The sequence below is a fragment of the Hemiscyllium ocellatum genome, chromosome 20 (assembly GCF_020745735.1).
Source record: "Hemiscyllium ocellatum isolate sHemOce1 chromosome 20, sHemOce1.pat.X.cur, whole genome shotgun sequence".
Lineage (NCBI taxonomy): Eukaryota > Metazoa > Chordata > Chondrichthyes > Orectolobiformes > Hemiscylliidae > Hemiscyllium > Hemiscyllium ocellatum.
This window is the reverse complement of record NC_083420.1, coordinates 10612274-10626143: the sequence shown is the minus strand read 5'-3', so window position 1 is coordinate 10626143 and position 13870 is coordinate 10612274. Positions and strand designations below refer to the sequence as shown.

Here is a 13870-nt window from a genome sequence, read left to right as displayed (position 1 = left end):
ATTTTCCTGTTCCTCGGATGTTGCCTGAACTGCTGTGCTCTTCCAGCACTACTGATTCAGAAACTTATAATTTGAATGCCAGGCTGGCTTGCCAGATGTGAAAAAAAGGTATGTTTATACAAGTCTCGGACTGACTTCAATGTCAGAAATTTAATCTGCTCACTCACTTTCTTAGTGAAACAAGAATGAGGAATCAAAACATATTAGACTGCCTATTGCCAGCTAACAGCACAGCCAAACCCCAAACTCAAAATGACTTTGGCCGAGATGAGAGAACATAGAAGAACAGTTGTTTAGCTCACATTGCTACTTACTCATTACTCATTCTTGCCCCATAACCCAGTCTTTGCTTTCAAAGTGGAAGTTAGCATTCTAAAATGCACTGCTCTCCTGCCCCTCTAATCAATGATGACACTTTGCCTATTCCATTAAAAAGCACCACCCATACAGTTCCACTAAATTTTCCACTTCCTTTCATTCACTACCGTTAGTTTCTCCATTCCAATATCACTGTTCTCCACTTCCTTGCTTTCTCTTTCATTGAATGGCTTTCACCCTCTCTTTTCTCCCATCAGCATCCTGCTGTCAAACAGATCCCCAACAGTCCTCATTAGAAGCAGCAACTCCAGTCCCCATGAAACTCTCAGGCAGCAATCCTCTGTTGGCGGAATGGTTGAGTTTTAGGAGGGATGGGGCAGTGGATCATCGGACGACTAGTGACATTGAAGGTAAGGGGCCCAGTTGTTAATCTTTATTAGTACTTGTTATAAACGGTGTTAAACTGGCCTTTGCAGACACAAACGTAAGTGGCAACAACTGGTATGCAGGAGTTGGGGGGGGACAACATTTTAAAAAAAAAAGTGACTGGGACAAAGAGCAAAAATTACACTTGGCTAAAAGCCAGTTAATTTGACGTGGTTTACATCACTATAAAAATAACTGTATTTCATGTAGAAGTCTGCAGATAGACAGGCCACTGTACACAGATTATAAACTCAAGATATTTGAGTTGTCAATGTTTTCAGAAGATAAACAGAAGCCTATCTGACGACAGAATGCAGCTATCAACTGACAAAGTGTAACCAAGCATTCAGCCACACCTTCTAATATTTCCTCGATAAATATTTGTGTTTTTCCTAAGCCTCTGAAGTCATTTGGCTTGCTGTTCTATGTTAAAAAGACACTTTGTAAGAACAAAATGGTATTATTCATTTACTTTGGATGTCAAACCCAACTCTAATGATACGTCCGTTCTTGGAAATCTCTACTATGTCCAGCCTTCTTCATCCCTGCTGCAAATACAGCCCAGTTGACTAGATGGCTGGTTTGCAATGTAGAATGCTGCCTGTAGCGAAGGTTCAATTCCCTAAGGTCACCAGGAAGGTCCTGTATTCTCGATGCCTAAAGTGTAGTGACCCTCAGTTGCAGCTCACCACCAGTCAGCTCGGAGGCTGGGCCTTTAGAGCTGTTAAGATATTTAATGTTCTAACATTAGTTGTAGAATTATGGTTACAAGAGCAGGTCAGAGGCTTGGAATTCTGCACAAAAACCAATGGTTCAGCTTACTCTTAAAAACTCACAAACAAGAAGCGTTTTATAAAAGAATATTACAGTGCGACTGTTTGGTAAATTAGAGATGGAAAGAGCATCTGGTAACTTGTATCATTTGTACTTACGTAAATCTAAACACTCAAAACTACTCACATTTTTTATTGTGGCAATGAACAGCAAGGCAGCTGTGGCTAGGTGAAAGACAAGAATGAATCCCAGAAGCACAAGCATCACGATAAAAGGTCTGTCTGTACTTGTCTCACACGAAACTTCTTCAAACTACAAGTGTTTGCTGCAAATACAAAAATACAAATTAGTTTTTCATAGACACACACAGTCACACATAAAAGACTGACTGTTTAGTACACAAAATGACAAGTTTGCACATTTTTTTTTAATTCGTGTAGAAAGAACCAGCAGATAAGTTTGGAGCCAGACATCTGGCAAAACCATCCACTTTTATTTTTGAAAAATGCCTGTTTAGCAGTTTTTTGTATCTATGCAGGCCCTGCAAGAGATTTTACAAAACCAAATGAACAATGTTCTTTAAATTAATAAGAAGCAAGGGAGGCGGCTATCCGGACCATGCTGATGTTTTAGGATTATTGTCTTTGTTCTCAGTTTGGTTCAAAACTAAAACCAATCAATTTTACTGAATAGCTTTTGTGAAGGAATGATTCATTCAAGGATAGCTCAGACACCATCATGCTGTGTGGTACTATCACTGCGCTAAACTTTGAACAGGTCCAACTCCTCAAGGCTGGGCATCTGAGACGCTGTGGGCCATCAACAGCAGAACTGCACCCCAGTATAAACTGTAACCTCATGGCACAGCACATCCCCTATTCAACCAGGGGATCAACCCAGGTTCAAAGAAAAGGACAGGAGGACATGCCAGAAACAGCGCCATGCAGACCAGAAATGAAGAGTCATTGAGAAGCTTTAACTAGGACTACTTGTTTGCCAAACAGTGAAACACAAATGATAAACAGAGCTATCCACACCCAATGGATCAGATCGAAGTTCTGCAGTCCTGCCACATCATATCAAACAACTCACTGGAGAAAGAGGCTTCACAAATATCTCCATCCTCCAAACAATAGGGGAGCCTGACACAAAGAGTGCCAAACACAAGATTGAAGGATAAGGATCTGCAACAATCTTCAGCCACAAGTGCCAAGTGGACAACCAATCTCGGACTCCTCCAGTGGTCCCCTGCATCACAAATCTCAACCTTCAGCCAATTTGATTCACTCCATGCAAATTTTGGCAAAGACAGTGGGCCCCTAACAATATTCTGGCAGTAACGCATACATAAGGTCCAGAGTTTGCCGTTACCAAAGCCAAGCTGTTCCAGTGCAGCTACAATACTAGCATCACCTGAACATTCGGAAAATTGCCCAGATATGTCCTGCACAGGAAACGTAGTCCAATCCAACCTGGCAAATTACACCACAGTATTAGAAGGTACCATCAATGGTGCTATCAAGCAACACGCTGTTCAGTTACTGCAGAGCCCGAGTTCATTACAGCCTTGGTTCGAACATGAACAGCAGAATTCCAAAACTGTGAGGTGTAAAAGACCACCTTTAAACAGAGAATGGCATATAGGAGCCCAAGTAAAACTAGAATGAATGTGAAACAGTGGAAAAACGCATCACTGGTTGGAGACATGCTTAACACAAGAGAAGACAGTTGTGTTTGTTGGAATGCTAATCATCTCAGACTAAAAGGACATCTCTGAATATAGTCCTTGGTCCAATCATCTTCAATTACCTTCCCCTCCACCAGAAGGTGGTCAGAATTGGTGATGTTTGCTGATACTTGCACAATGATAAGCACCATTCACAAGTCCTCAAATTACTAAAGCAGTCTATGTCCAGGCTCAGGCTGACAAGTAATGCCAGACAATGACCATCTCCAACAGTTGAGAATCTAACCAATGCTCCCTTAATCACTCATCATTCCAACCTGGAAATATATTGCCACTTCTCAGTGTCGGTGGGTCATAACCTTACAACTCCCTCCTCAATAGACCCAGAGAGTGTTATCTATACCAAATGGACTGCAGCAGTTCAACGATGTGCCTCACCACCACCACCACCACCTTCTCAAGGGCTATTAGGGATCAGCTAATAAACACTGGCCCAGTCAGTGAAGTTCACATCCATGAATTAATTTTTAAAAGCGCTACCAATTAATGCGGTCAAAAAAAAGAGGACCAGAAAAAGCTGCTGCAAAACAGTAAATTGGCTACAGTCAATGTGAGAATCAAGTTACTAAGCATTGGTTGCAATTCTCCTTCCAGCTACTGATGAGAGATTAAACCAAGTTGGTTGACTGCCAGAAGTTCAAGGTCTTCTGTTAACCATCTGTGTTTAAAGCCTTAGTGGAGGGTCTGTCTCTCATCAGATGGAAGACAATTTTCGGTTGAGAGATTCATTATCATCTCCACATATTCTCGTCATTGCTGTTCTACACAATATTTCTGAATCTTTCTTTTAGGAATTACAGGCCAGAATGATTCCAGCCAATTACTAAACATCCTATTTATTTGTTCCAATTTCACATTTACTTCAAAAGGTTTTCAAAAGTATTTCAATAATGAGTTATTTTTAAACGGCAATCCAAGTTGCTTGGTAAACTTAAGCTATTAAATAAATCTGCATATTACAAATATAAAATGGTTGGCAAGGCAGACTTTCAGGAGATTTGGATCTAGTTGACAAGCATAGAATCCCTACAGTGTGGAAACAGGCCCTTTGGCCCAACAAGTCCACGCCGACCCTCCGAAGAGTATCCCACCCAAACCCATTCCCTTACCTTATTACTCTACATTTACTCTACAATTCTTGGCAGTGCGGAGGAACAGAGGGATCTGGGTGTGCAAGTACATAGATCCCTCAAAAGTTTCACCCAAGTGGATAGCATTGTTAAGAAAGGTGTTTTGGCTGTCATTGACGGGGGAAATCAACTTTAAGAGCCACCAGATTTTGCTGCAGCTCTACAAGTCCCTGGTGAGACCACACTTGTGTCCAGTTCTGGTCGCCCAACTATAGGAAAGATACAGAGGCTTTGGAGAGGGTGCAAAGAAGGTTTACCAGGATGCTGCCTGGACTGGAGGGTTTGCCTTATGAATAAGCTCGGACTTTTCTCTCTGGAGAGAAAGAGGAAGAGAAGAGACCTGGTCGAGTATACAAGATAATGAGTAGAATAGATAGAGTTAATAGCCAGAGACTCTTCCCCAGGGCAGGATTGACTATTACAAGGAGTCATAGTTTGAAGATATTAAGAGGAAGGTATAAAGGAGAGGTCAGAGGTAGGTTCTTTACGCAGAGAGTTGTGAATGCATGGAATGCGTTGCCAGCTGAGGTGGTGGAAGCGAAGTCATTGGGGACATTTAAGCAACTGCTGGACATGCATATGGATAGCAGTGAGTTGAGGGGTGTGTAGGTTAAGTTACTATAATTTACATTAGGATTAAACTTCGGCACAACATCGTAGGCCAAAGGGCCTGTTCTGTGCTGTACTTTGCTATGTTCTATGTTCTGACTAATGCACCTGAACATCTTTGGACTGTGGGAGGAAACCAGAGCACCTGGGAGGAAACCCACACAGACACAAGGAGAATGTGCAAACCCCACACAGACAGTTGCCCACGACTGGAATCGAACCCTGGTCCCTGACGCTGTGAGGAAGCAGTGCTACCCACCTCACTTTGAGCCAAGCTCGTTAGTCTCTGTGGATTCCCTCTTCCATGTTCAGCGCCTTTGGGCGAGTTGTCACTTTGGAACAAATCTTATTAGGGGTCTGATTGAGGTGGGCAATGGATAGATTGGGGCAGGATCTTGTACACCATGTGGCCTGATGTAACAGAGAACAACTCCTTTATTGCAGCTGCCAGATGTTGAGACAAGATTCCCACAGAAAGGGGCAAGTTATCGACTGATAAGACCGTTAACAAACAAAATCCCTCTGAATGGCACATCTCATCACTCCGTACACAGCTTGTCTTACCAATCCCACCAACCAAACTAGATGCCAAGAATTCTCCACTAGGTAGTTAGAGCAAGTTCCTGTGACTTCAGCTCATCCTATGTTGGACATCTCAGGCACAGTCCATGGAGACTGGTCACACATCCACACATGTCCACAGACACTTGCATCAGACATGTGCAGCTTCTAGAGGTTTTCACCGCACTAAATCCTCAGCACATAATGGCAATTTTTGTTGTATTGCTGGGACATACGCCCAGCTCATGAATTGGACCAGGCTGCATTTGGGCTGCTCACCGACTCTCTCTGTGCTCACTCACTCGGAGCCTCTCTTGGATGACTCGCTGCATCCCTGCTTTGCAACACCTTGCTCTTTTGTGCTCAGCTCCCCGAGTCAGAGATACTAAGTTCAAGATACTGCTGCATTGTTGTGCTGCTGAGCACTGATATGAAGCCAATACTCTTGTCCTAGGCGTCAGCAGGCCCTAGTAGTCAAGGAAGGATATCCTGCCCTAAGGGGCTCCTGGCACAGTAAGCGAAGGATAGCCTCAGAAACAGTCTAGAGGATTGGGCACTGTCACCCACCCATCCAGGACAATCACAACCAGGACCCTCTACTCAAAAAGGGGCGAGGAGCCAGATGGTGCCTCTTTCCTCCCCACAAACCGCCTTCCTACTCCAATGTGAGACGGCATATGTTAAAGGAGATGGAAGTGGATGGCACAGCTGTTACTACTGGCACAGGTTGAGGTAATTTTTGCATAGGCAACACAGAGAGCATGCAGAGTTGGGTACTGGAGTGGGTGGCAGTGAGGGAGGGAAGGCGCTGCAGGCAGTGAGTATAAAAGAGCATAAGCCTCAGTGGGATGAAGGTACAGAAACAGAGATAGAGTGAGCAAGCAATTTCAGGGAAAAGATGGAGGCATTTACATGGGCAGAATGCTCATTGTCCCTCTCCCTACAGTGCAGGGCCTGGTTTGTACTTTCAAGCCACATCGGAGACTGACGCATGGCTGAATATTGAGATCCAACCCCAGGGATGTGCAGACTAGATGCATTAGTCATGGGAAATGTAAAGTCATAGGGTAGGTGAAGATGGGATACTCTTCAGAGGGTCAGTGTGGACTTGTTGGCCCAAATGGCCTGTTTCCCCACTGTAGGGATTCTATGAAAATGAAACATCCAGATGTCAGAGACGGCATTAACCCAGTTGGCAGCCACAAACCAGGCTGGCACAATCTGCTATTGTGGCCTCCACTGCTGGGCCTATTGTGGGGCTGGGGGGTGGGGGAAGAGAGTTAGAGGACAACCCACCCCATCCAGCAGGACTTCCAGGACCCTATCCACAAAACAAGGCACCAATTTTCCCCATCAGCCTGCCGTAATTATCAGGAACCATGCAAGGCAGCTCTGGACTGACACGGCTGGTCTGGGTACACAACAGGCTTTTTAAAAATGGATGATCAGTTCCAGCGAGGCTGGCTGTTCAGAGGACAGTGGGGGTGGCAGAATGGGGTAGCAATCACATGGGAGGGTGGGGTAAGTAGTTTACGAGGTGGTGTTGGGAAAAAATATATAAAATGGTGAGAAACTCTCCATGAAACTGACACAATTAAAAACAAAAACTCTATCCTCTTTGGCCACATTTGCTGGCTCCATGTGTGAATGGGACATAGATATTTCGCCATTATCTGGTTATAAAGCATGTTGTCCAGATTCTGAACAATACTGGCACTGGATACGGGTATGTCCTTAGATCTCTGCTGAGTGAAATGCCTGTCTATGTTAAGAGCCATTTGGTTAGTATTTTGGATGTTCCTTCCTGCTTGGCCACCTTCATGCATCTCTATTATTCTTCTCGTCACCTACACACCAAACACAAGTATTAATTCAACAAAGCCCCATTGAAACAGTCTTTGAAATGGGCAACTGTGTAGCACTTTTCTTGCCCTGCAAGTAAATTCTCCACATCGGAGTTATGGTTTAAGATTTTCTCTGCCACCCTTTGCATTGGAGTGTCGTATGCCATGTCTGGCCAATAGTTTAACAGGGAAAAGTGCTTTTATGGACTCCAGGTTGCAACTCTTCATTAGAGTATAACTGCTCCAAAAATGAATTTATAAGCGACAATTTCTGAAATATGTGTTCTGAAATAAAATTAAGAAACATTTGGGTGCCAAAGGCTGAATCCACACTGCAATGGGTTCCACGTTTTAGCAAACCATTGCTCTGCCATTGAAATCTTTAAGTTTAAATGAAGAGATTTTAATATTGCCTCCAAGTGAAGATTAACCAAGTTAATTAGCTTCCAATTCTTCAGAACTACACCTTCCAGTTCCCCTCAAAATATATTTGCATAGTTGAATTTAGAAACAGGCTGCATCAGAACTTCAATGGACCAATCAGCAGAGACAAATCCTTCCCCCCACCCTGTCCCTAATACAGTGGTGCTTTGGGGAAAAGTAAGCACTACCGCAGTTAGGCGGTAGTGTGGGGGTTTTAAAAAAAAATAAAAAAAACAGGGACTTCTGCTTGTCAAAAAAAAGAAAAAAAATTAACAGGAGAAAAAAAATACAATGGTGCTTTGTGTTACTAAGCTTTCAGGAATTTATTGTACTCCTTTTATTTTCTCTCTGCCTTTTTTACCTCCCACATATTCGCTCCTCTCCACTCTTCCCTACCACCTCAAAGTAAAATTTGGAAGATCTGAATATCATTGAGGTAAAAAGAAAATTCTAGCAAGAATTGAGAATTATCCATAGTTCAATGCTTTGTTGATGGATCCGTTTTAAACACTGGGCGTGGTCCGCTGCAAAAGCATGAACTAAACTGACTCATTCAGATTGCAGTGCCAAATGTTTCTTCAATATGTGCGTGTTCTTTATAGTAACTCTGGAGATCCCAATTTTTTAAAAAAAGGAACAAAACAAAAAGGCATAAGTTAAAAACTCATTTCAACATGGCCCTAAGCAACATTCTGCATTTCAACAATCAACTTTAATATCCAGGCTCTTTCTAAATTTCAGCCAAACCGGCTCAGACCATATTTGACAATGTAGATGGTTTAATGCTAATAAATTTATAGGGAAAATAAAATCTCCTTTTACCATGTAAAAATACAGGGCAAATGACCAACTTGGTGTTTGTTAAGATTAGATTAGATTAGATTACTTACAGTGTGGAAACAGGCCCTTCGGCCCAACAAGTCCACACCGACCCGCCGAAGCGTAACCCACCCATACCCCTACATTTACCCCCTACCTAACACTACGGACAATTTAGCATGGCCAATTCACCTGACCCGCACATCTTTGGAATGTGGGAGGAAACCGGAGCACCCGGAGGAAACCCACGCAGACACGGGGAGAATGTGCAAACTCCACACAGTCAGTTGCCTGAGGCGGGAATTGAACCCGGATCTCTGGCGCTGTGAGGCAGCAGTGCTAACCACCGTGCCGCCCAGTAGTGTTAAAGCAAAACACTACTGAACACTCATTTGCTGCATTAAATTAAATGCAATTTCCTCCACACTGAGACACTGTTTTTACAGCACCCGAAAATATCACATCTGGAGGAGTCTCCACAACAGCTTGTCGGTCTTCTATCCATGGGCCATGAGTTTTGGACAGGCAGTCAATCAATATTCTGACTGAAGGAAATCTCTTTTCACCACCACGTGTCAGCACTTTACTTTAAACTGCTCAACAGAGAGGAACGGCACAGGAGGAACGACCAGGAGAGAAAATAAAAATTGTTTTTCGTGTTATAAAGTACCTCAGATGAAAAAAATACTGACTTCACATTGGTGGGCTTTCACACACAGAATCATACAGTAAAGTGGCCCTTTAGCCCATCAAGTCTGTACTAATTAATGCTAAATCTGCACTCAACACACTTTCCAGCACTTGGCCCATGGCCTTGAACGACATTTCAAGTGTTCGTTCAGGTACCTTTTAAACGTTTGAAGTTCCCCACTTCGACCATCCTTCCAGGCAGTGCATTCAGATTTCTCCCACTCTCTTGGTAACAATATTTTTCTTCAAATCCCTTCTAATCCTAATGATTATTTTCCAGCCCATTGTTGTCTGCTGCATGCTATTCTCACCCATTGGCAGCCACTTCCAAACAGAATAATTTAAGAATGTTAAAATAATTAAAACTCACAGCTAGCGAGTGAATAAAGCATGTCATAGATGGAGAGGTATTGCACCACCCCTAGGAATTCTAATGAAAGTAGCTGAATGGAATTGAATAAATGGTTGAATTATATTTAAAAATCAGTGGACTGAGGAGTCTTAATTAAGTTCAGAATAAAAAGCAGACAGATGCTTGATCAGTCAAGCACTATCCCGTCACTAATTGAAATAGGATTTGAATGCTGTATTTGATAACCATCACAAAAAACTTAAGATGAATCATACCAGATTCAAAACATTAACTGTTTCTATAAGGCTTGTGGAGGGAAAACATGGAGTTGAGAATTATCAGATGGGCCCACAAATCACATGGAATGGTAGGGCAGACTTGATGGGCTGAATGGTCTTCTTCCACTTATGGACATATGCTCCACAGATGCTGCCAGAGCTCCTGTGTCTCTCCAGCACTTACTAATTTTGTTTCAGATTTCCAACACCCACAGTATTTTGCTTTTATTACAAAGCTTGTTGAATCCACTTCTTGGAATTCATGAATTCCATTATACACACAATAAATTAGGACAGAAAATAAATTTTATAAAGCTGAGCAATATGAAGCTCAAATAAAATAGAACCTTCTGAAGATATACAGATTATTCCATTGCCAGTAGTTCAGTCATTAGAATGGAGCCACTATCCTTGAGCTGTGAATTTTGTCTCTGTAGTTGGCATATGCTGAGCACAAATTATGCCTTGATGATGTTAATTGCTTGCACATTTAGCTTGCAGTAAAATTCTGGCAGACAGTGAAAATGTTCGTGCAACTTTATTCTTTCATTAGATGCGGTTGCTGCTGGCGAGACCAGTATTTCTTTCCCTTCCCTAAATGCCCTCAAGGTGGTGCTAATGAGCTAAATTCTTGAACCACGGCTCACCATGTGCTGAGCATCTACACACACACACGGAGTTAGGGAGGATGTTCCAGGATTTTGACCCAATAACACTGAAGGGAACAGCGATATATTTCCAACTCAGGATGCTGTGCCAGTTAGAGGGGCATTTCCAAGTGGTTGCATCCCCACAAGTCTGCTGCCCTCATCCTTCCAAATGGTAGAGGTTGCAGGTTTGAAAAGGTGCTGTTGAAAATTTCACATTTTCTACATGTTGGAAAGAGTGGGCACGAATATAGTTGACAAACACATAACTGTACTTAAATGCTTTGTTTGTTCAGAGGATTTTCACAACAATTGTTTCAATGATTAGCCCTATTTTTGTAAGACACACACACACAAATGCAAGTACTTGTGAGAAAAACATGATTTGGAGAAGCCAATGTTGGACTGGGGTGTACAAAGTTAAAAATCACACAACACTACGTTATAGCCCAACAAGTTTATTCCTGTTGGACTATAACCTGGTGTTGTGTGAGAAAAACAGGTTGCTGTCAATTTCTGGTTTTCAGGAAGGCCACACATCTCACATTAAAGAGCCTTAGAGATGTACAGCACAGAAACAGACCCTTCGGTCCAACCCGTCCATGCTGACCAGATATCCCAACCCAATCTAGTCCCACCTGCCAGCACCCAGTCCATATCCCTCCAAACCCCTCCTAATCATATACGCATCCAAATGCTTTTTAAATGTTGCAATTGTACCAGCCTCCACCATTTCTTCTGGCAGCTCATTCCATGCACGTACCACCCTCTGCATGAAAAGGTAGCCCTTTAGGTCTCTTTTATACCATTCCCCTCTCACCCCAAACTTATGCCCTGTAGTTCTGGACTCACTCATCCCAGGGGAAAGACTTTGTCTATTTATCCTACCCATGCCCCTCATGATTTTGTAAACCTCTATAAAGGTCACCCCTCAGCCTCTGATGCTCCAGGGAAAACAGCCCCAGCCTGTTCAGCCTCTCCCTGCAGCTCAAACCCTCCAACCCTGGCAACATCCTTGTAAATCTTTTCTGAACCTTTTCAAGTTTCACAACATCTTTCTGATAGGAAGGAGACCAGAATTGCATGCAACATTCTAACAGTGGCCTAACCAATGTCCTGTACAGCTGCAACATGACCTCCCAACTTTCGTACTCAATACTCTGACCAATAAAGGAAAGCATACCAAACACCTTCTTCACTATCCTATCTACCTGCAACTCCACTTTCAAGGAGCTATGAACCTGCACTCCAAGGTCTTTGTCCAACAACACTCCCTAGGACTTTACCATTTAAGTGTATAAGTCCTGCTAAGATTCACTTTCCCAAAATGCAGCACCTTGCATTCAGCTGAATTAAACTTCATCTGCCACTTCTCAAGCATTTTGATGGGACTCCAGCGACATCAATCTAAACCACAACTTAGATTGGGATGTGGACGTCTATCACTCTCAGAAACCTGGAATCATAAGATGTAGAATCCTGAAGTGTGTATTAACCTCAGTGACACAGATTGTGATTGACACTAGCTTAAACTTGTTTGATAAAGCCTTTATCAGAATCAGGGTTCTCAATTCAGCATTTACTTGCTGTCGATATTCCTTTCCATCTGTTTTAACAGCTGCAAAAATAATAGGCCACCAAGTGTGAAGCTCATCCTGGATGTACAAATGGAAATGAATGAAACGATTCAATCAGGTAGGCAGTAATTCGCTGAGAGAGTATCTTCCAAGCCAGTAACCACTTCCAAGTAGAAGGACAAGGGCAGCCGATACATGGGAACACCAAAGTTCCCCTCAAAACCATTCACCATCTTGACTTGGAAATATATAGCCATTCCTTCGGTGTCATTGGGTTAAAATCCTGACATTTCATGAGGGGCATGGATAGGGTAAATAGAAATGGTCTTTTTCCCTGGGTTGGGGGGAGTCCAGAACTAAAGGACATAGGTTTAAGGTGAGAAGGGAAAGATTTAAAAGGGACTTAAGGGGCAACTTTCTCATGCAAAAGGGTGGTGTGTGTATGGAATGAGCTGCCAGAGGAAGTGATGGAGGCTGGTACAATTCTAACATTTAAAAAGGCATTTGGATGTGTATATGAATAGGAAGGGTTTAGAGGGATATGGGCCAAGTGCTGGCAAATGGGAGTAGATTAATTTAGGATATCTGGTTGGCGTGGAAAAGTTGGACCAAAGTGCCTGTTTCCTTGCTGTATATCTCTATGACTTTAATGACTCTCTATAATTGTGTGCCAACCTACAGCAGGGGTTCATGAAGGCCCTAACCACCGCATTCTCAAGGGCAAATAGGGAAGGACAACAAAATGTCAGTTCAGCCAGCAACACCCATGTCCTGTGAAATGAATGAAAAAGGGCCACCCTGGGTAAATTCAGGTTTGCAAGATGACAAACACTGGTGTATTTTCCAAATTCAGCGACAGCAGGTCTACCTATTCTTAACATTTATCTGTTCCATCTTTCACTATTTAAAAGCAATAACAAACAGTATATTCCTGATCGGTCATTTGGGGCTGAAGCTAGCAGTACAATTAGTCATTTTATGGAATAAAAGTTACTGAGTGGTCTTCCAATTTTGTTGTCTGTCCTTCCACCAGAAAGCAAACACGTATTACTAGCTAAAAACAATCTATACCAAAAGGATGATAGTGTATGGGAAGAGGATTTCCCTCACAGTTCCCTCTTTCCTTTCGGAGACAGTACCACAGCTCTGAGCAGAGTGAGAATATTTTTCAGTGTTGCAATTACTAAGGGCAGGGTGTGGTAGGCTTTGCCTGCAGCTGCAGGGAGGAGAGCAAAGAGCAGAAAATGAATTCCCTCTTAAATTAGTGACTGTATTTGCTCATTGTGGGCTTCATATAGCCACCCTCTCACAAAAAGCCACAAAATGTGTTGTGCTGAGTCTGCTGCACATTATCCACCCTGTAGCATTTTTTCTCCATATCATTAACCCTGACAGGCCGTAAACTGAGGAGCCCACCATTCTTTCCCTAACTACTTAAAACTTCACTGATACTGTATATCTCAATATATACATATGTATATTGGATCCATATCAGTATGTTTAAAAAAAACACACACAATTGACGCACATCTCGGTCAGTCGCGAGGAAGAAGGGAAACCAGTCTTGTGTATTCATTGCAAACAACACTTAACCAATACAGAAAAGAAACATTCATTAGAAAATTCTGCAGAATGGAGTTTGACCAGCTCTCTGCATTTACACAATTCGGTTCTC

General features: G+C 42.7%; 1 protein-coding gene across 1 annotated transcript in view; it reads right to left on the bottom strand.

Annotated features, from left to right (window-relative positions):
* The window catches only part of emp2 (epithelial membrane protein 2), a 48251-nt gene that overhangs the window by 14532 nt on the left and 19849 nt on the right, over positions 1-13870 (bottom strand). The window contains exon 2 of the mRNA XM_060840499.1: positions 1705-1843. Coding sequence (XP_060696482.1) covers positions 1705-1782 — 78 coding nt within the window. The 5' untranslated portion in view covers positions 1783-1843. The remainder of the gene's footprint in view (positions 1-1704; positions 1844-13870) is intronic.